Source organism: Papio anubis, chromosome 13, assembly GCF_008728515.1.
Source record: "Papio anubis isolate 15944 chromosome 13, Panubis1.0, whole genome shotgun sequence".
Lineage (NCBI taxonomy): Eukaryota > Metazoa > Chordata > Mammalia > Primates > Cercopithecidae > Papio > Papio anubis.
The window spans coordinates 98423498-98444931 of NC_044988.1; the positions used below are offsets into that span (position 1 = coordinate 98423498).

The following is a 21434-nucleotide window of genomic DNA, read 5'->3' on the forward strand; positions in this document are numbered from 1 at the left end:
TGGCGCATACCTGTAATCCTAGCTACTTGGGAGGCTGAGGCACGAGAATTGCTTGAACCCGGGAGGTGGAGGCTGCAGTAAGCTGAGATTATGCATTGCCCTCCAGCCTGGGTGACAGAAGGAGAGTCTGTCTCAAAAAAAAAAAAAAGAAAAAGAAAAAGAAGAAAAATAATGTTTTGGAGGAATGCTCTGGCATACTTAAGAATATCTGTCACTCTTGGTCGGGCGCGGTGTCTTACACCTGTAATCCCAGCACTTTGGGAGGCTGAGGTGGGCGGATCACGAGGTCAGGAGATCGAGACCATCCTGGCTAACAGGGTGAAACCCCACCTCTACTAAATATATAAAAAATTGGCTGGGCACAGTGGCTCACGCCTGTAATCCTAGCATTTTGGGAGCCTGGAGGCTACGTGATCACGAGGTCAGAGATCAAGACCATCCTGGCTAACACGGTGAAACCCCCACCTCTACTAAATATACAAAAAATTGGCTGGGTGCGGTGGCTCACGCCTATAATCCCAGCACTTTGGGAGGCCAAGGCACTTTGGGAGGCCGAGGCAGGTGGATCACAAGGTCAGGAGATCGAGACCATCCTGGCTAACACACGGTTCTGTCTCTACTACTAAAATACAAAAAATTAGCCAGGCGTGGCAGCGTGGCGCCTGTAGTCCCAGCCGGGTAGGACTGAGGCAGAATGGCATGAACCCGGAGGTGGAGCTTTGCAGTGAGCTGGAGATCACGCACTGCATTCCAGCCTGGGCGACAGAGGGAGACTCCGTCTCAAAGAAAAAAAAAGTGACTCTCAGCTGGGCGTGGTGGCTTAAGCCTGTAATCCCAGCACTTTGGGAGGCTGAGGTGGGTGGATCACCTGAGGTCAGGAGTTTAAGACCAGCCTGGCCAACACGGTGAAAACCTATCTCTACTAAAAATATACAAAAATTAGCTGGGCATGCCTGTAATCCCAGTTACTCAGCAGGCTGAGACAGGAGAATTGCTTGAACCCAGGAGGTAGAGGTTGCAGTGAGCCAAGATTGTGCTGGTGAGCCACCTTGCCTGGTCAGTTTTTTTTTTTTGTTTTTTTGTTTTTTTGTTTTTGAGACGTAGTCTCGCTCTGTCGCCCAGGCTGGAGTGCAACGGCATGATCTCAGCTCACTGCAATCTCTGCCTCCCCAGTTCAAGCAATTCTCCTGCCTCAGACTCCTAACTGGGATTACAGGTGCACACCACCATGCCTGACTTTTTTTTTTTTTTTTTTTGTATTTCTAGTAGAGATGGGGTTTCACTATGTTGGTCAGGCTAGTCTTGAACTCCTGACCTCATGATCCGCCTGCCTCAGCCTCCCAGAGTGCTGGGATTACAGGTATGAGCCACCGCGCCAGCCCACCCAGCCAGTTTTTAACTCTCAAACTTGTGTTAGGGTTCTCTGAAGAGACAGAACCTACATGATGGCTAGATCAATAGAAATCAGAGGGGATTTATAGGGAAATTGGCTCACGCAATTAATGGAGGCTGAGAAGACCATGACAGACCATCTGCAAGGGGTGCCAGTAGCGTGGCTCAGTCCAAGTCTGCAAGCCTCAGAACCAGGGTAGTCACTGCAGTCACTCTCAGTCCGAGGTGGAAGCGCTTAGAGTTTTGATATCCAAAGGGCCGGACAAGAAGAACCTCCCAGTTCCAGGAGAGACAGAGAGAGAGAGAGAGAGAGGAAAATCTTTTCTCCTCTTTTGTGTTATGCAAGCTTTGAACCAACTGCATGGTGCCACCCACATTGAGAGCAGATCTTCCCCACTCAGTCCACTGACTCCCATGCCAATCTCCTCTGGAAATGCCCTCACAGACACACCCAGAAGTCATGCTTCACCATTCTCTAGGTATCCCTTACTCCAGTCCAGCGGCCACCTAACGTTAACCAGCAGCACACATCCACGCTGCCAGGTATTCGACAGTGGCAGTTCAGGTTTTCCCACCCAGGTACTGATTCCAGGGAAGGTTTCTGCTCCGGCAAATCATGATTCTCTGTGTCTATCTTTCTGTCTGTCCAGTCTGGGGGCAGCAGATGACCCTGCGACCTCATTTTCCAGTGAACTGAAAAAGAGCTGCTGGTTTTTCAGTTTGTTCTTGTTTTGTTTTGTTTTGTTTTGTTTTGGTTTGGTTTTTTTTTTTTTTGAGACAGACTCTCCCTCTGTCACCCAGGCTGGAGTGCAGTGGCGCCATCTCGGCTCACTGCAAGCTCCGCCTCCCAGGTTCATGCCATTCTCCTGCCTCAGCCTCCTGAGTACCTGGGACTACAGGCGCCCGCCACCTCGCCCGGCTAGTTTTTTGTATTTTTAGTAGAGACGGGGTTTCACTGTGGTTTCGATGTCCTGACCTTGTGATCTGCCCGCCTTGGCCTCCCAAAGTGCTGGGATTACAGGCGTGAGCCACCATGCCCGGCTTGTTTTTTTTTTTTTTTTTTGATATGGAGTCTTGTTTTGTTGCCCAGGCTGAAGTACAGTTGCACAATCTCAGCTCACTGCAACCTCCACCTCCTGGGTCCAAGCGATTCTCCTGCCTCAGCCTCCTAAGTAGCTGGGATTATAGGCACATGCCATCACGCCTGGCTCATTTTTGTATTTTTAGTAGAGATGGAGTTTCACTATGTTGGCCAGACTGATCTCGAACTCCTGACCTCAGGTGATCTGCCCACCTCGGCCTCCCAAAGTGCTGGGATTAGTCATGAGCCACTGCCTCTGGCCCACACATATTTATTAAGTTTACTATCTCATATGGGCATGGTTTGTGGTTCCCCAAAACCAGCACAATAGTAATATCAAAGATCACTGATCACAGATCACCATATCAGATATAATAATGATAAAGTTGGAAATATTGTGAGAATTACCAAAATATGACACACAGACCCTAAGGGAGCACATTCTGTTGGAACGATGGGACCAATAGACTTGCTTGGTGCAAGGTTCTCACAAAGCTTCAATTTGTACAGACCACGGTATCTGCCAAACGCAATACAACGAAGCATGGCTCGTAGGTGACAACAGCCTTAGGAATCGAATCCAAGGTGATGAGGTTGGGCTGTGTCTCCACCCAACTCTCACCCTGAATTGTAATTCTCATAATCCCCACGTGTCCTGGGAGGGACTCAGTGGGAGGTAATCGAATCATGGGGGCGGTTACCCCCATGCTGCCGTGCTCGAGATAATGAGTGAGTTCTCACAAGATCCGATGGTTTTATAGCTTTTCCCCCTTAGAGCAGCACTTCTCTCTCCTGCCCCCATGGGAAGGCTATGTTTGCTTCCCCTTCTGCCATGATTTTAAGTTTTCTGAGGCCTCCCCAGCCATGAGGAACGGTGAGTCAATTAAACCTCTTTCCTTTATAAATCACCCAGTCTTGGGCAGTTCTTTATAGCAGTGGGAGAATGGGCTAACACACAAGGGGATGCCAGAGCTCACCCTCTCATTGCTTAGATTTGAAAGCAGTTCCCACAAGAGGCCTGAGGTATGTACTCTGACCCCTGAAACTAAGTACCTGTGCTTTGAGCAACAAAGGGTAGTGTCCCATCCCAGGAGAGACATTCCTTGGTGTCACCTCAAGGGAGGGAGTCTGGTGCTTTAGCTCAGGGCACTCAGCTAAAGCGGAGAGCGGCCCAAGGCCAGGCCCAAGCCCAGGGCTAGTCATGGGAGGCACCCTGTGCCCTCTGCCTGTTCTATGAAGACCAACTATCCGTTGGCCCAGGACTGAGGGGTGTCTTGGGATGGGAACCATCCTGGGCCAAAGGGTCCCCTTGGGTTAGCCATTTCCTGTCCTGGACTCAACATCCTGCTACCTCCTCCAGGACTAGAGGAGGAGCTGGATTTCATCCTACTGGACCCCACTCTACTGCCTTCTGACCACTGAGTTAAGAACCCACAGCTGCCTGGTAGGTTGATTCTCTCTCTGACACTCTCCCACACGTCGGACTCTGTGTCTATCAAATCAGTCTTTTTTCCTGAAGTGACAACATCCTAAATTATGGCTTCATCGTCTCAAGTGAATTGAGCTAATTTTTGTATTTTTTGTAGAGATGTGGTCTCACTGTGTCGCCCAGGCTTGTCTCAAACTCCGGGGCTCAAGGCATTCTCCCACCGCAACCTCCCAGTGCTGGGATTACAATGTGAGGCACCGTACCTGGCTGAGAATAATATTAATAATACGATCAGCTTTAATTTACTAGGACTCACTCTGTCCCAATACTGTTGTCACTGGATCCCCTTCAACAACTCTGCAAAGCAAGTGCTATCCTCACCCTCATTAACAGGAGAGGAAATTCCTATCATGCTAAAATCACACTTACATTGAGCTCCTGTAGGCCTTACAGCAGATTGTACACCTGGTGCCAGCACAGGGCAGAAACTCAGGAGAAACGGATACCAGTTGTGGCCCTCTTCTCTCCCTGCCCCAGGCTTGGCCCCTTGCCTTCTCTGGGCACTGCCAGTTCTCAGGAAAGACAGTGCCTTCTGTGTGTCCAGAGCATTGCCTCCACGAGGCCAAGGAGCTGGGTGGCACCTGTGCTGGATACAGATATGCTTAAACAATCTTGCAGCCTTGGGGCTGGGGCTGGAAACCAGGATAGGCTTCCTTTGCAGGGGACTGGCAGTGCATCAGGCCTATGTGTGGCCAGGTAAGACTGGGCATAGGAGTGAATGTTTGTTTTTTGTTTGTTTTTGAGATAGAGTCTCGCCCTATCGCCCAGGATGGAGTGCAATGGCACGATCTCAGCTCACTGCAACCTCTGCCTCCCAGGTTCAAGCGATTCTCATGCCTCAGCCTCCTAAGTGGCTGGGATTACAGACATGCACCACCATGCCTGGCTAATTTTTTTGCGTGTCTTTAGTAGAGATGGGGTTTCACCATGTTGGCCAGGACGGTCTTGAACTCCTGACCTCATGATCCACCCACCTCGGCCTCCCAAAGTGCTGGGATTACAAGCGTGAGCCACCGCGCCCAGCCAGAAGTGAATATTATGTTGCACCCTCCACAGGGTAGGTATGTTCTACTATCACACCCAGGATCAGGCCCCAAGTAGACACCCAAGGAGAAAGGCAGTGGGTGAGAGACGTGGGAAGGATTAGAACACAGGCTTTGGGCCGGGCGCGGTGGCTCAAGCCTGTAATCCCAGCACTTTGGGAGGCCGAGATGGGCGGATCATGAGGTCAGGAGATCGAAACCATCCTGGCTAACACGGTGAAACCCCGTCCCTACTAAAAAATACAAAAAAAACTAGCCGGGTGACGTGGCGGGCGCCTGTAGTCCCAGCTACTCGGGAGGCTGAGGCAGGAGAATGGCGTGGACCCGGGAGGCGGAGCTTGCAGTGAGCTGAGATCCGGCCACTGCACTCCAGCCTGGGAGACAGAGCGAGACTCCGTCTCAAAAAAAAAAAAAAGAACACAGGCTTTGATGACCTTGGCTGTGTGACGTGAGGCAAGCCATTTCACCTCTCTAAACATCAATTTCTGTATGTATGAAATAAATAATAATAATCCATGGAGGCTGGGCATGGTGGCTCACGCCTGTAATCCCAGCATTTTGGGAGGCTGAGGTGGGCAGATCGCTTGAGTTCAGGAGTTCAAGACTAGCCTGGGCAACATAACAACACCCGTTCTCTACAAAAAAACAAAACAAAACAAAAAAAGGATCCAAATACAAGAGCTTGCACCTGAGCATGTGCACATATCTCTGTGTCTGTCTGTGAACTTATCGGTGTGGTGAAGGTAGGTTACAGGAACTTGGGAGGGAGAGATGGAGGGAGAAGTCATGGGAGGTTCTGAGCCAAAGGCAGGAAGGGTACAGGGGGCTACTTAGGCTGCCTTAACCCAGCAACTTGGCCAGGTTGGTTTGGAAGCAACCTGGGGGCTTGTGGGTGTGTTGTTCCCGAGTCGGCCAGCAGGGTGCGCAAGGAGCCAGACCCCTCGTGGCTTACAGCTTGCTGGCCCGGGTCACAGGGCAACTTGCTGGCCCCAGGAGGGGACTATGCCTCACTTCACAGAGGAGGCCCAAAGCAGGGAGGGTGCTGGTCCAGGTTCCCCCATAAGGCAGGACTGCTGACCTCCCAGGCACGCCTCCCTCCAATGCCCTGGGCCTCACCCCTTTTCTAGGAAGCAGGCCTTTCCTAGTCAGCCCCTCAACAGCCCTGGCAGTGACCTTTTATTTACCACACGCTTTCCTGTGCTAGGTGCCCCGTGGAGCCCTACAGGTCCCACCACCTAAAAATGTTTTTCAGGCTGGGCAAGGTGGCTCAACACCTGTAATCCCAGCACTTTGGGAGGCTGAGGTGGGGGATCACAATGTCAGGAGATTAAGACTGTCCTGGCTAACATGGTGAAACCCTGTCTCTACTAAAAACACACAAAAAAATTAGCCAGGCGTGGTGGTGGGCACCTGTAGTCCCAGCTACTCAGGAGGCTGAGGCAGGAGAATGGTGTGAACCTGGGAGGTGGAGCTTGTAGTGAGCCGAGACTGCGTCATTGTACTCTAGCCTGGGCGACAGAGTGAGACTCTGTCTCAAAAAAAAAAAAAGTTTTTCATTTTAAAAATTCTGGTAAAATACACATATCATAAACTTTACCATCTTAACCATGTATAGGTATACAGTTTTTGGAACCATTTTCATCTTGTAAAACTGAAACTCTGTACCCATTAAACAATTACATCCCTTTACCCTCTGGCCCATAGCCCAACCCATTTGCTGTCTCTATGATTTTGACTACTTGAAATCAGGTCCCATCACTTTTATTATTTATTTCCTTTTTTTTTTTTTTGAGACAAAGTCTTCCTCTGTTGCCCAGGCTGGAGTGCAACAGTGCAATCACAGCTCACTGTAACCTTCGCCTCCCATTTTCAAGTGATTCTTGTGCCTCAACCTCCCGAGTAGCTGGGACTACAGGTGTGCACCACCATGTCCAGCTAATTTTTGTATTTTTAGTAGAGACAGGGTTTCGCCATGTTGACCAGGCTGGTCTAGAACTCCTGACCTCAAGTGATCCACTTGCCTTGGCCTCCCAAAGTGCTGGGATTACAGGCGTGAGTCACTGCACCTGGCTTCCCATCACTTTTAATTCTATAAGAAGGATTCCTTCAAGAGGTTAAGTGGTCAAGTACAGTGGCTTACGCCTACAAGAGAGGCCAAGGCAGGAGGATCCCTTGAGCCCAGGAGTTCGAGACCAGCCTGGGCAACATAGTGAGACCCAATCTCTACAAAAAATAATAAATTATCTGGGAGTGGTGGTGCGTGCCTGTAGTCCCAGTTGCTTGGGAGGCTGAGGTGGGAGGATCACTTGAGCCTGGGAGGTTGGGGCTGCAGTGAGCCATAATCCCACCACTGCACTCCAGCCTGAGCGACAGAGCAAGACCATGTCTCTCCCCACATCCCCCAGCCCGCCAAAAAAAAAAAAAGGCTAAGTAATACACCCAAGGCCACAGCTAATAAGTAGCAGAGTCAATACATATTTTTTCTTTTTTTTCTTTTTTTTGAGATGGAGTTTTGCTCTTGTTACCCAGGCTGGAGTGCAATGGTGCAATCTTGGCTCACTGCAACCTCTGCCTCCTGGGTTCAAGCGATTCTCGTGCCTCAGCCCCCCAAGTAGCTGGGATTACAGGCATGTGCCACCACATCAGGCTAATTTTGCATTTTTAGTAGAGGCGGGGTTTCACCACGTTGTCCAGGCTGGTCTCAAACTCCTGACCTCAGGCGATCCACCCACCTTGGCTTTCCAAAGTGCTGGGATTACAGGCATGAGCTACCTCGCCCAGCACAGAGCCAATATTTGAACTCAGGACTCTGACTCCTACTTTCCAAAAGCCAAAGCAGCACAGATGGGTGGATGCTCAATAGGAAATGAGATAATTTGGTCCAGTTACTCACATTTTGTTGATGGGGATACTGATAACCAGGGATGGGGAACTGACCCACCCAGATTTCCCAGGACCAGATTAGTGAAGTCCCAGTCCTGACATTTTTCTCATCCTAATAAGCTGGCTCTTCCAATGGGTGTTACGCACCTGGCACAAAGTAGCTGCTCAACAAACCCTCAGAATAAGAATGAGTGTCTATCACGTGCACCAGACTGTAAGCTTTGTTAGAACAAAGATTCTCTTCTGTTCATCTTTTTATTCTCAACATCTTGCACAGAGCCTGCTATATGGTAGGTGTACACCTCTGCAACGAATTCCTACTGTGCTATTCATTCCCTAAGCTAGCCGCCATGGATACAAAGGTGATAGGATACCTTCCTTTCCTCCAAGGAGCGCACAATCTAATCAAGGACACAAACAAGTAATTGGGCCATTTTAATATAATATGAGCCTTAATATGCAAGGATTCTTATAAATCAACAACAAAAGACCAGTTTCTCAATAAGAAAAAGTATGAAAAAGATATAAATGGGAAATTCACAAAAGAAAATAGTCATCAGGCATGGTGACTGTAATCCCAGCACTCTGGGAGGCTGAGGCAGGCGGATCACCTGAGGTCAGGAGTTTGAGACCAGCCTGGCCAACATGGTGAAACCCTGCCTCTACTAAAATACAAATATTAGCCGGGTGTGGTGGCAGGTGCCTGTAATCCCAGCTACTTGGGAGGCTGAGGCAGGAGAATGGTGTGAACCCAGGAGGTGGAGCTTGCAGTGAGCCGAGATCGCACCACTGCACTCCAGCCTAGGTGACAGAGTGAGACTCCGTCTCAAAAAAAAAAAAAAAAAAAGTCGCCGGGCACAGTGGCTCACGCCTGTAATCCCAGCACTTTGGGAGGCTGAGGCGGGTGGATCACTTGAGGCCAGGTGTTCAAGACCAGCCTGGCCAACATGGTGAAACCCTGTCTCTACTAAAAATATAAAAAAAAATTAGCCAAGTATGGTGGTGTGCGCCTGTAACCCCAGCTGCTTGGGAGGCTGAGGCAGGAGAATCGCTGGAACCCAGGAGGTGGAGGTTGCGGTGAGCTGAGATTGTGTTTGCTACTGCACTCCAGTCTGGGAGACAGAGTAAGACTCTGTCTCAAAAAAAAAAAAAAAAAAAAAAAGCCTGGGCGCTGTGGTTCACGCCTGTAATTCCAAAACTTTGGAAGGCCGAGGCGGGTGGATCACGAGGTCAGGAGATCAAGGTAAGGATATCGAGACCATCCTGACTAATACAGTGAAACCCTGCTTCTGCTAAAAATACAAAAAATTAGCCGGGCGTGGTGGTGGGCGCCTGTAGTCCCAGCTACCGGGGAGGCTGAGGCAAGAGAATGGCGTGAACTCAGGAGGCGGAGCGCAGCCCAGATCGGCAAATACTGCACTCCAGTCTGGGCAACAGGGCAAGACTCCATCTCAAAAAGCCAAGCGCGTGCTCTGCCTGTAATCCCAGCACTGGGAGGCCGCAGACGGGCGGATCACGAGGTCAGAGATCGAGACTATCCCAATGCAACACGGTGAAACCCCACACAAAAAAATACAAAAAAACTAGGGGCCGGGCGTGAGGCGGGCGGGAATGCAGTCCCAGCTACTCGGGAGGCTGGGAGGTATGGAGAATGGAAACCCTAAAGTGGAGCCAGGAAAGAGCTGAGATCCCAAATGCACAGCCCTGCAACTCACAAAAAAAAAAAAAAAGAGTCAATAACCTCGAAAGGATGCTTGCACCAGGCCACGACAAACCAAAGTATACTATTTTTGCCTCAGATGTATGGAAGACAAACTTAATTCACCCAAACTCATCCACAAAATAAGGTAAGAATTCTGTGACGGAAAAAGCACTAGGTTAAGAGAGTTTGATGCTGGCTCATCCTTAGCACTTTTGGGAGGTCGGCGGATCATTTTAGGAAAACATTGTTAACACGGGGAGTCTATCTCATTGTATCAGTGGAACTCAGCCAAGCAGGCATGAGGGCGGGGTCCAAGGCTGGGAGGGTTGAGGCGTGAGATCAACCCAGGAGGCGGAGAAAGCCACAGTGAGGATCAAGAATGTACCCGCCTGGCGAGGAGCAGACTGGCCTCAAAAAAAAAATAAACAAAGAAAATAAAAGTGAGAGCACCGGCAAGTAATGAGGCAATTTTTTTTTTTTTTTTTTGAGACGGAGTCTCAGCTTCTGGCTCCAGGCTGATGCAGTAATGGAATCCCAGCTCTCACTGCAAGCTCCCTCCTGGTTCACGCCCATCTCCTCCTGCCTCAGCCTCCTGAGTAGCTGGGACTTATGGGCGCCACTCACTGCTAGTTTTTTTGTATTTTTAGTAGAGAGGTTTCACTGTGTTAGCCAGGATGGTCTCTGATCTCCTGACCTCTGCATCCACCCGCCTCGGCCTCCCAAAGTGCTGGGATTTCATAGCTCTGACACCAGCCCTGGGAGGGCACTTAATAGTAATACACACCACTCTTGACTCCAAATACTTCCTCTCCTGAAAGCTTTTTGTTTTGTTTGTTTTGAGACAGGGTCTTGGTCTGTCACTCAGTCTGGAGTGCAGTGGCACGATTATGGCTTATTGTAGCTTGAACGTCTGGGGCTCAAACCATCCTCCCACCTCAGCCTCCTAAGTAGCTGGGACCACAGGTGCATGCCACCATGCTGGGCTAACTTTTTATTTTTAGTAGAGACAAGGTCTGACCACATTGCCCAGGCTGGTCTTGTATTCCTGGGCTCAAGCAATCCTCCTGCCTTGACCTCCCAAAGTACTGGGATTACAGGTGTGAGCCAGTGCCTCCAGCCCTAAAAACTGATCTTACAGGAATATTCACACACATATACAAAAAGATAAACACTTGGATGATTAACGCAGCACTGAGCATGAGAGAAAAAAAAAAAACTGGAGGCAATCTGATGTCCACCAACCTGGGGCTAGTTCAGTATCGCTGTATCACTGTGTGGTTTAACCATTGAATGAACTATTGTGCAACCACTAAAAGGAATAAGATTGCTTTTAGCACTCTGACATGGAAAGATATTCAGGTTATGTGAAAAATGCAGGTTGATTTCAAAACTTATTGCAAAGCTTATAATTAGAACAGTGTGGTATGAGCATTAAGGACAGACAGACCCATGGAATAAAATTGAGAGCCCAGAAATAAACTCAGACATCTATGGCCAACTGATTTTTTTTTTTTTTTTTTTTTTGAGTCAGAGTTTCACTCTGTTGCCCAGGCTGCAGTGCAATGGCACAATCTTGGTTCACTGCAAGCTCCGCCGATTCTTGTGCCTCAGCCTCCTGAGTAGCTGGGACTATAGGTGATCCATCCACCTCGGCCTCCCAAAGTGGTGGGATTATAGGCATGAGTCATCGTGCCCAGCCTAGCCCACTGATTTTTTTTTCCTTTTTTTCTTTGGTGAGACAGGGTCTCATTCTGTAGCCCAGGCTGAAGTACAGTGGTGCAATCATGGCTCACTGTAGCCTCGACATCCTGAGCTCAGGTGATTCCCTCACCTCAGTTCCCAAGTAGCTGGATATTTTTGTTTTCTTTTTTTCCTTTTTTTTTGAGACAGGGTCTCGCTCTGTCACCCAGGATGGAGTGCAGTGGTGCAATCATGGCTCACTACAGCCTTGTTCTCCTAGGGTCAAGCAATCCTCCTGCCTCAACTTCCTGAGTAGCTGGGACTACAGGCACATGCCACCATGCCTGGCTAATTTTTAAATTTTTTTTTTTTTTTTTGAGATGGAGTCTTGCTCTGTTGCCAGGCTAGAGTGCCGTGGCACGATCTCGGCTCACTACAACCTCTGCCTCTGGGATTCAAGCAATTTCCTGCCTCAGTCTCCTGAGTAGTTAGGACTATAGGTGCTCACCACCATGCCCAGCTAAGTTTTGTATTTTTAGCAGGGATGGGGTTTCACCACGTTGGCCAGGATGGTCTCGATCTCCTGACCTCATGATCTGCCCACCTTGGCCTCCCAAAGCGCTAGGATTACAGGCATGAGCCATGTGCCTGGCCATTTTAAAAAATTTTTTGTAGAGATGGGAGTCTCACTATGTTGCCCAGGCTGGTCTCAAATTTCTGGACTCAAGCAATACAAAGGCCTTGGCCTCCCAAAGTGCTGGAATTACAGGTGGGAGCCACTGCGCCTGGCCTTATTGATTTTTGACAACGGTATCAAGCCCATTTTTTTTTTTTTTTTTTTGAGACAGAGTCTCACTCTTGCCAAGGCTGGAGTGCAATGGCGCCATCTCGGCTCACTGCAAGCTCTGCCTCCTGGGTTCACGGCATGCTCCTACCGAGTAGCTGGGACTACAGGCACCCACCACCAGGCCCGGCTAATTTTTTGTATTTTTAGCAGAGACGGGGTTTCACTGTGTTAGCCAGGATGGTCTCGATCTCCTGACCCTGTGATCCGCCCGCCTTGGCCTCCCAAAGTGCTGGAATTACAGGCGTGAGCAACCGCGCCTGGCAGATAATGTTCTTTGGCACACAAAACTGTTTAATTTTTATGAAGTCCAAACATAGAATTACCTTACGACCTAGCAATTTCACTCCTAGGTATATACCCAAAAGAACTGAAAACATATGTCCACACAGAAACATGTACACAAATGTTTACATCAACAGTATTCATCATAGCCAACAGGTGGAAAAAAAACCAAATTGTCCATCAATGGATGAATGGATAAATTATAACGTATCTGTACAATGGAATATTATCCAGCCACAAAAAGGAATGAAACATGTATCGATGCATGTAGTAACTTAGATGAACCTCAAAAATATGTTAAGTGAGGCCGAGCCACATGGCTCATGACTATAATCTCAGCACTTTGGAAGACTGAAGTGGGAGGATCATTGTTTGAGATCAGCCTGGGAAACATGGCAAAATCTTGTTTCTACAAAAAATACAGAGACAGGCGGATCACGAGGTCAGGAGATCGAGACCATCCTGGCGAACACGGTGAAACCCTGCCTCTACTAAAAATACAAAAACTCTATAGCCGGGATGAGGCATGGGGTTCTCTGTAGTCCCAGCCACCGGGAGGCTGAGGCGGGACGGCGTAAACCCGGGAGCCGGAGCTTGCAGAGCTGGAGATCCCGCCACTGCACTCCGCCTGGGCGACAGAGCCAGACTCTATCTCTCAAAAACAAACACAAAAATTTGCTGTATGTGGTGTGTACCTGCAGTCCCAGATACTCAGATGGCTGAGGTGGGAGGATCACTTGAGCCGGGGAAGCAGAGATTGCAGTGAGCTGAGATCATGCCACTGTACTCCAGTCTGGTGGATAGAGCAAGACCCTGTCACAAACAAAACAAACAAACAAACAAACAAACCACACTAAGTGAAAGAAGCTGACAAAATAGTCAATGAGGCTATATGGAGATTCCTTCCTAGAAATATCTTAGAATAACAAGTCTATAGAGACAGAAAGCAGACGAGAGGTAACCAGAGGACAGGGAGGAGGGAATGGGGAGTGATTATTTGACGGGTACAGAGTGTTTTCCTAATGGAATGAGAAAGTTTTGAAACTACAGTGACATATGCTTACAACATTGTGAATGCACTAAATGTCACTGAATTGTATACCTTAAAATAGTTACTTGTATGTTAGGTGAATTTCACCAATTAAGAAGTATGGCAATTTTTTAAAAAGGTTGAAGAACAATATAACCCGTTTACATTTTTTAAAATCAGGTATGGGGCCGGTCAAGGACCGTAATCCTCAACACTTTAGGAGGCCAAGGCGGGTGGATTGTTTGAGCTCAGGAGTTTGAGACCAGCCTGGTAATGTAGAGATGGTGAAATCCCATCTCTACAAAAAATACAAAAAATTAGCTGGCCATGGTGGTACGCATCTGTAGTCCCAGCTACTTGGGAAGCTGAGGTGGGAGGATCGCTTGAACCCAGGAGGTTTAGGCTGCAGTGAGCCAAGGTCGTGCCATTGTACTCCAGCTTGGGAGACAGAGTGAGACCTTGTCTTAAAACAAAACAAAACAAAAACAAACAAAAAGAGCAGGTTGAAGAACAATATAACTCTATTTGCATTTTTTTAAATTGTAGAGAAAGCTGGACGTGGTGGCTCACACCTGGAAAGGTGGCTCATACCTGTAATCCCAGCACTTTGAGAGGCCGAGGCAGGAGGATCGGAGCCCAGGATTTCCTGACCAGCCTGAGCAACATAACGAGACCTTGTCTCTACAAATAATTTTTTAAAAATTAGCTGGTGTGGGCCAGGCGCAGTGGCTCATGCCTGTAATCCCAGCACTTTGGGAGGCCAACGTGGGCGGATCACGAGCTCAGGAGATCGAGACCATCCTGGCTAACACGGTGAAACCCCGTCTCCACTAAAAATACAAAAAAATTAGCCGGGCGTGGTGGCAGGTGCCTGTAGTCCCAGCTACTTGGGAGGCTGAGGCAGGAGAATGGCGTGAACCTGGGAGGCGGAGCTTGCAGTGAGCCAAGATCGCGCCACTGCACTCCAGCCTGGGTGACAGATTGAGACTCTGTCTCAAAAAAAAAAAAAAAAAAGCTGGGTGTGGTAGCCCATGCCTGCGGTCACAGCTACTCGGGAGGCTCAGCTGGGAGTATCACTTGAGCCCAGGCAGTCGAGGCTGCAGTGAGCCGTAATCACACCACTCCATTCCATCCCTGGGTGACAGACTGAGATCCTGTCTCAAAAAATAAACACACAAAATAAATTGTGGAGATACATATGTGAGGATGCATACTATATATATACACATACACATACATATTCAGGTAGTCTTTATTTTCCATAGTAGTGTGGGACTACAAAAATGACCATGTTGTCTGGGCATGGTGGCTCACACCTATAATCCCAAGACTTTGGGAGGTTGAGGCGAGTGGATCACGAGGTCAAGAGATCAAGACCATCCTGGCCAACATGGTGAAACCCTGTCTCAACTAAAAAAAAAATACAAAAATTAGCTGGGGGTGGTGGCACACGCCTGTAATCCAAGCTACTCTGGAGGCTGAGGCAGGAGAATCGCTTGAACCGCACTGCAGCCTGGGCAACAAGAGCGAAACTCCGTCTCAAAAAGAGCCATCAGTATGGAGGTGTCGGTGGTGGAAGACACTCAATCCCAGGATTTTGGGAGGTCGAGGCGTGGATCATCTTCCGAGGTCAGGAGTTCGAGACCAACCTGGTCAACATGGCAAAGCCCATCTCTACTAAAGGTGGCAAGCATGGTGGCACACACCTGTAATCCCGGCTACTAGAAGCTGAGACAGGAGATCAGTTGAACCTTGGGAGGTGGGAGGCCAGTAAGCGGTTTCTATTCCACTACTTGTACCTAACCTGGGCAACAGAGCAGACTGTCTCCGGAAAAAAAAAAATGACCATGTTGGCAGGACGCTGTGGCCTCACGCCTGCAATCCCAGTGCTTTGGGAGGCCGAGGTGGGCAGATCACTCTGAGGTCAGGAGTCTCAAACCAGCCTGGCTGGGCATGATGAACCCCGGCCCTGCCTAAAATACAAAAAAATTAGCCGGCCTGGGTGGCAGGTGCCTGTAATCCTAGCTACTTGGGAGGCTTCAGGCAGAGAATTGCTTTGAAATTCGGGAGGGCAAAGGTTCCAGTAGCCGGGATCACACTCATTGGCATTCTCCAGGCTGGGTGACAGGAGTGAGACTCCTGCCAACAAACAAAGAAAAACGATACTCTGAAATTAAAAATATAGGTTCTAATAATCAATGAGAAAGCATATTGGATAAAGAAATAATAAGACAATTGTTCTGCAACCTTTAAAACTCTAGCATCTGTTAAAACGAGGTGTGGTAGCTCATGCCTCAGGGAAGTCCTGTGGACTTTGGAGGCCAAGGAGATCACTGAGCTCAGAGACCAGCCTGGGCAACACAGTGAGACTCTGGTTCTAAAAAAAAAAAGTATAGGGAAATGAAAAAATATATAACTAATAAGAACTTAGTACACTGCAATTTAATATTGTAAAAACATTGAAAATTAAGATGTTTTCTTTCTTTTTTTGAGACAGAGATGTTGCTCTGTCACCCAGGCTGGAGTGCAGTGGCCAGATCTCAGCTCACTGTGGTGCCCTCCCCGGTTCACGCTTATTTTCAGCCCAGCCTCTCTCGAGGCTGGATTATAGGCTTCGCCACTGGGCCGCTAGTTTTTGTATTTTTAGTAGAGATTTGTTTCACCGTTGTTAGCCAGGATGGTCTGACCATTCGATTCGCCACGCTGCCTCCAGTGCTGGATTATGGCTTCCGGAGCCACCGCGCCCGGCCTGTTTTCTCTTTATAAAAGTTTATCAAGGAAAAATTTATCATGAAATAAGGGGCCGACACGGTGGCTCACCAATCCCAGCACTTTGGAGCACGGCAGGCAGGTCATTTGAGGCCAAGAGCTCTTTTTGAGACCAGGCTGGCCAACATGGTGAAACTGCCTACTTAAAATTACAAAAAATAGGCTGTGTGTGGCAGGGCACCCAACCATCCCAGCCACTGGAGGCTGAGGCAGGATAATCCCTGAAACCGGGAGATGAGGAAGCCATGTGTGAGCATCACTGCACCGCCAGAACGAGACTGCCCCTGCAAAAACAAACATGCAAAAAAATTAGCCAAAAGTGGTGATGCACACCTGTAATCCCAGCTACATGGAAGGCTGAGGCAGGAGAACCGCTTCAACCTGGGGGGCAGAGGTTGCAGTGAGTGGAGATCGCACCACTGCACTTCAGCCCAGGTGACAGAGTAAATCTCCGTCTCAAAAAAAAAAAAAAAAAGAATATTCTGAACTGAACAGTGCTGTAGTCTTCCAGTGGTTTAATTTACAATATAGAATGAGCATTTCTTCTATGTTTGTTGCCAAGGCTGGAGTGCAGTGGTGTGATCTCGGCTCACTGTAGCCTCAACCTACTGGACTCAGGAAATCCTCCCACCTCATTCTTCTGAGTTGCTGAGACAATAAGCACAAACCACCATGCTCAGCTATTTTTTTTATTTTTATTTTTTGTAGAGATGGGGGTCTTACTATGTTGCTGAGGCTGATGTTGAACTCCTCGCATCAAGTAATCATCCTGCCTTAGCCTCCCAAAGTGCTGGGATTACAGGTGTGAGCCACTGCGCCTGACATCTTCTATGTCTTAGTGAATACAAGTCATCCTTAGCCATCCTTTGTGCTTTCAATGTTGTCAAATATCTCTGGGAGTTCCTGTTTTATACATTTTGTGGTGAGATAGTCCTGTCTCTTTTTTTGTTTGTTTTTTGAGAAGGAGTCTCGCTCTGTCACTCAGGCTGGAGTGCAGTGGTGCAATCTTGGCTCACTCCAATCTCTGCCTCCCAGGTTCAAATGATTCTCCTGCCTCAGCCGCCTGAGTAGCTGGGATTATAGGCACACACCACCATGCCCAGCTAATTTCTGTATTTTTATTAGGGATGGGGTTTCACCATGTTGGCCAGGCTGGTCTCAAACTCCTGACCTCAAGTGATCTGCCCACCTCGGCCTCCCAAAGTGCTGAGATTACAGGCGTGAGCCACTGCGCTCGGCCCAGGGAGTTCCTTTAATGTGAAGATTTTGCTGGTGTTATTTCCTTTGGGTCATTATCTTTTTCTTTAGAACCACTTTCCTCATTTATGTTGATAAGTTTGCCTTCGTGAGGTTTCTCTGGATGCAGATCCCAAGTTTCCCAAACAGTGAACAGCTGCAGAGTTGACATCCCCACAGCTAGCTATTTCTTCCATTATTCCATCTATGTTCAATTTGGTTTTGTTTTTGGTTTTTGTTTTTTGAGATGGAGTCCTGCTCTGTCGCCCAGGCTGCAGTGCAGTGATGTGACCTTGGCTCACTGGCGTGGTGGCTCACGCCTTGCAATCTCCAGCGCTTTGGGAGGTGCCGAGGCAGGTGGATCACTCCTGAGGTCAGGAGCTCGAGATCAAGCCCGGCCAACATAGCAAACCCCATCTCTACAAAAATACAAAAATTAGCCAGGTGTGGTGGCGGGCACCTGTAGTCCCAGCTACTCAGGAGGCTGGAGGCAGGCGTGCTTGAACCCGGAGGCGGAGGTTGTAGGGGCCAAGACTGGAGTCACTGGGTACCCAGCTTCTGATAGCTGTCCAGGTGACAGAGCAAGACTCTGTCTCAAAAAAGAAAAAAAAAATGTGTGGGAGAACTGGCTGCAAATGGGAGGCAGCCCAGGTGCTCTGGCAGGTACCGAGAGCCCAGCACCACAGTGTGACCACAGCTGTGCCGGACCTCTGCCTCCCAGGCATCTAAGATCTGAGGCCTCCCCTGGCTGCTGTGCCAGGGGCCGAGGGCCAGTGGCCTGTGTCCTGCTCCAACACACCTCCACTCAGCCCAAGGCAACTGGCTACATGCTTTAATCTAAAAGGCGGTGGATGATCTTGGGCCCGCCGGAATGCCACTGATGCACCCCAGGGGCTGATGTCAATAACCCAGGGGCTGATGTCAGCTATGCCACTGGATATACCCCAACCCCTTATTGGACTGGTAGCCTGCCCAGAAGCCTGTGGTGACACTGACAGTCCAGCTCCTCCCTGGCCTGGCCTTGAGCTGGCTGTAACTAGGCCTCCACCCTCCCTTTACTCTTTTTTTTCATTTTAGAGATAGGTCTCCCTTTGTCACCTAGGGTAGCCTTAAACCTTCTGAGCTGGAAGCAATCCTCCTGCCCCAGCCTCCCGAGTATCTGCTGGGACTACAGGTGCATGCCTCTAACCCCTGGCTCTGAAACACTACTTTTAAATAGAGTATAGCCTCCCTATGTTGTCTGTGCCTGTCTTGAACCCTGGGCTCAAGTGATCCCTCCTGTCTTGGCCTCCCTAAAGTCCTGGGATTACAGCTTGATTATAGGCATTGAGACACTCACACCCAGTCATCCTCTTATTCTGTTTCTTTTTCTTTTACTGAGATGGAGTCTGGTTCTGTCACTTCAGGCTGGAGTGCAGTGGCGCTTATCTCAGCTAACTGGAAGCCCGGGCCTCCCAGGTTCATCACATTCTCCCCGCCTTCAGCTGGGACTACAGGCACCCACCATGCCCTGGCTAATTTTTTTTTGTATTTTTAGTAGAGACAGAGTTTCACTGTGCTAGCTTGTATTGTCTCCAGGATGGTCTCAATCTCCTGACCTTGTGGATCCGCTTCCACCTCGGCTCCTCCTGGCAAAGTGCTGGGATTACAGGCTGAGCCACCATGCTGGGCCCCTTTTTGAGACAGAGTCTCTCTCTGCCACCCTGTAACCCAGTCTGAGTGCAGTGGCACACCTGGCTGCTGCAACCCCAGCCTCCTGCTCAAGTGGGATTCCTCCTCCCACCAGCCTCCTAAGTGATGGGATTACAGGCACCCACCATCATGCCTGGTTAATTTTTGCATTTTTGTAGAGATTGAGTTCTATGCTGGCCAGGCTGGTCTTGAACTTCTGGCCTCTGCGATCTGCCTGCCTTGGCCTCCTAAATTGCTGGAATTATGGTGCTGAAACCACCATGTCCAGTCACCCTTTGCTTTTCAATAAATGCTGCCCACCTTTCACTCAAGTTGTTTCCCTGCCTGGGCATGCTACTCCCTCCAATCTGAAATCCCCTGGAAGGGCCTCCATTCCACCTGTGCTCTCCTCTCAGCTTCTAGTCCACTCCAGGCCCTTTGCTGAACTCCCAGAGAGCTCTCCACTGTGCCTGGAGACCCCGCCCCCAACCCCATGCTAAATTTCTTTTTTTTTTTTTTTTTTTTTTGAGACGGAGGCTCCTCAGCTCTGTCACCTAGGCTGGAGTGCAGTGGCCGGATCTCAGCTCACGCAAGCCTCCGCCTCCCGGCTTAGCTGGCCCCTCCCGTCTCCAGCCTCCTAGCAGCTGGGACTACAGGCTCACCACCCCGCCTCCTCTCGGCTAGTTTTTTTGTTTTTAGTAGAGACGGGGTTTCAAACTGCACAGGCCAGGATGGTCTCGATCTCCTGACCTCGTGATCCGCCCGTCTCGGCCTCCCAAAGTGCTGGGATTACAGGCTTGAGCCACCGCGCCCGGCCTAAATTCTCTAATCCTCATCACAGTTGATTAGGATGGTATTATTTACTCTATTTTGCTCAAAAGGAGAACAAGGAAAACTCACTTAGCCTAGAGAACTCCAGCTGTGATTCAAACCTTGGTTTGCCTATTTCCAAAGTCCAAATTCTGTCCCCCGAAATCTCCTCTCAGGCGGGTGATGCAGCTGACAGGAGACCACCAGCCCCTTGGGGACAGGAGCCACATCTTGTCCAACTTCACCTTGTATGGCTGCTTACAAGGGCAGGTAAGGTGACCATGGCTTCCCAAGCTGGCCCCACGTCACATCACTCAAGTATTCGGTTTCGGAGCTTCTCAACAGGGGCACACTTAGAATTTGAGGTGAGTCAGTTCTTCACTGGGGAGATCTATCCAGAGCCTTGAAGGATGTTTAGCATCCCTGGGCTTAAAATGCCAGGAGACTCCCAGTTACTGAGACAACACACATCATGGCACCTCTAGAGAAGGCATACAGGACTGGGGATACCATGCCCAGGAAGACCAGTCTACAGCATGAATAACCACAGAGGACCAAACCTTGGACTTGGATCAAATGGTCCCAGCTCCACCATAAACTAGCTATGGGACCTTGATCATGCCAGGCCGCAGCCTCTTGGAGGCTCAGCTTCCTTATCTGTACAATGGGGGTGACAAGAATCCACAGAAAATATACTGTGGGTCCTGGCTCAGCCACCTGTCAATGACAACAAGCTATTAACTTTTTTTTGTTTTTGAGACAGTCTTGCTCTATTGCCCAGGGTGGAGCACAGTGGCACAATCTTGGCTCACTGCAACCTCCGCCTCACAGTTTCAAGCGATTCTTGCACCTCAGCCTCCAGAGTAGCTGGGACCACAGGCACGTGCCACCACGCCCAGCTACTTTTTGTATTTTTGGTAGAGATGGAGTTTTACCAAGTTGCCCAGCTTGGTCTTGAACTCCTGAGCTCAAGCGATCGTCCCATCTCGGCCTTCCAAATTGCTGGGATTACAGGCGTGAACCACCGCACCCAGCCAACAAGCTATTAACATTTAAACCTACCAGGCTTTCCATAAAATTAGTAACCAAGCAAAATGAAGAATCTCTTATTATATAATTAATCCAATTTTTTTTTTGATAGAAAAAAAACAGAATCCCCTGAAGACAAATGTTTGGTGACAATTTGTTGAGCCAATGTTTTCCTAGAGAGAACAGCCTGTCTAAGGAGATCTAACAATCACATCACTCAGACACAGTCCCCCTGGGCTTAGGAATTGGCAGAGGAGAGAGAAATGACTTCTGGAGTCCAGACTGCAGGTTTCCAGGCTGGAGGGGTTGGAGGAAGACCTGAGTGAGACAAACAGTAGGTATCCCACCACTTATTCCCCCTGGCACAGGACCCAGATTCCAAAACCACAATCTCACTCCTGAGGGCGGCTTCGTACATTGAAGGAACCCACAAGAGATAGGCAGACAGACAGCCTCGCAGGAGCCTCGGAGGAGGTGGCATCAGCTTTAC

General features: G+C 49.1%; 1 protein-coding gene across 2 annotated transcripts in view; it reads right to left on the reverse strand.

Moving 5' to 3' along the window:
• The window catches only part of KYAT1 (kynurenine aminotransferase 1), a 43630-nt gene that overhangs the window by 19340 nt on the left and 2856 nt on the right, over positions 1 to 21434 (reverse strand). The window contains exon 1 of one of the 2 annotated variants that reach the window (XM_017949275.2): positions 1496 to 2174. The exons of the other annotated variant lie outside the window; for it this stretch is intronic. Within the exon in view, the coding sequence (XP_017804764.1) occupies positions 1496 to 1522 (27 nt within the window). The 5' untranslated portion in view covers positions 1523 to 2174. Of the gene's footprint in view, positions 1 to 1495; positions 2175 to 21434 lie in introns of those variants that run through there. 2 annotated transcript variants of the gene reach the window in all.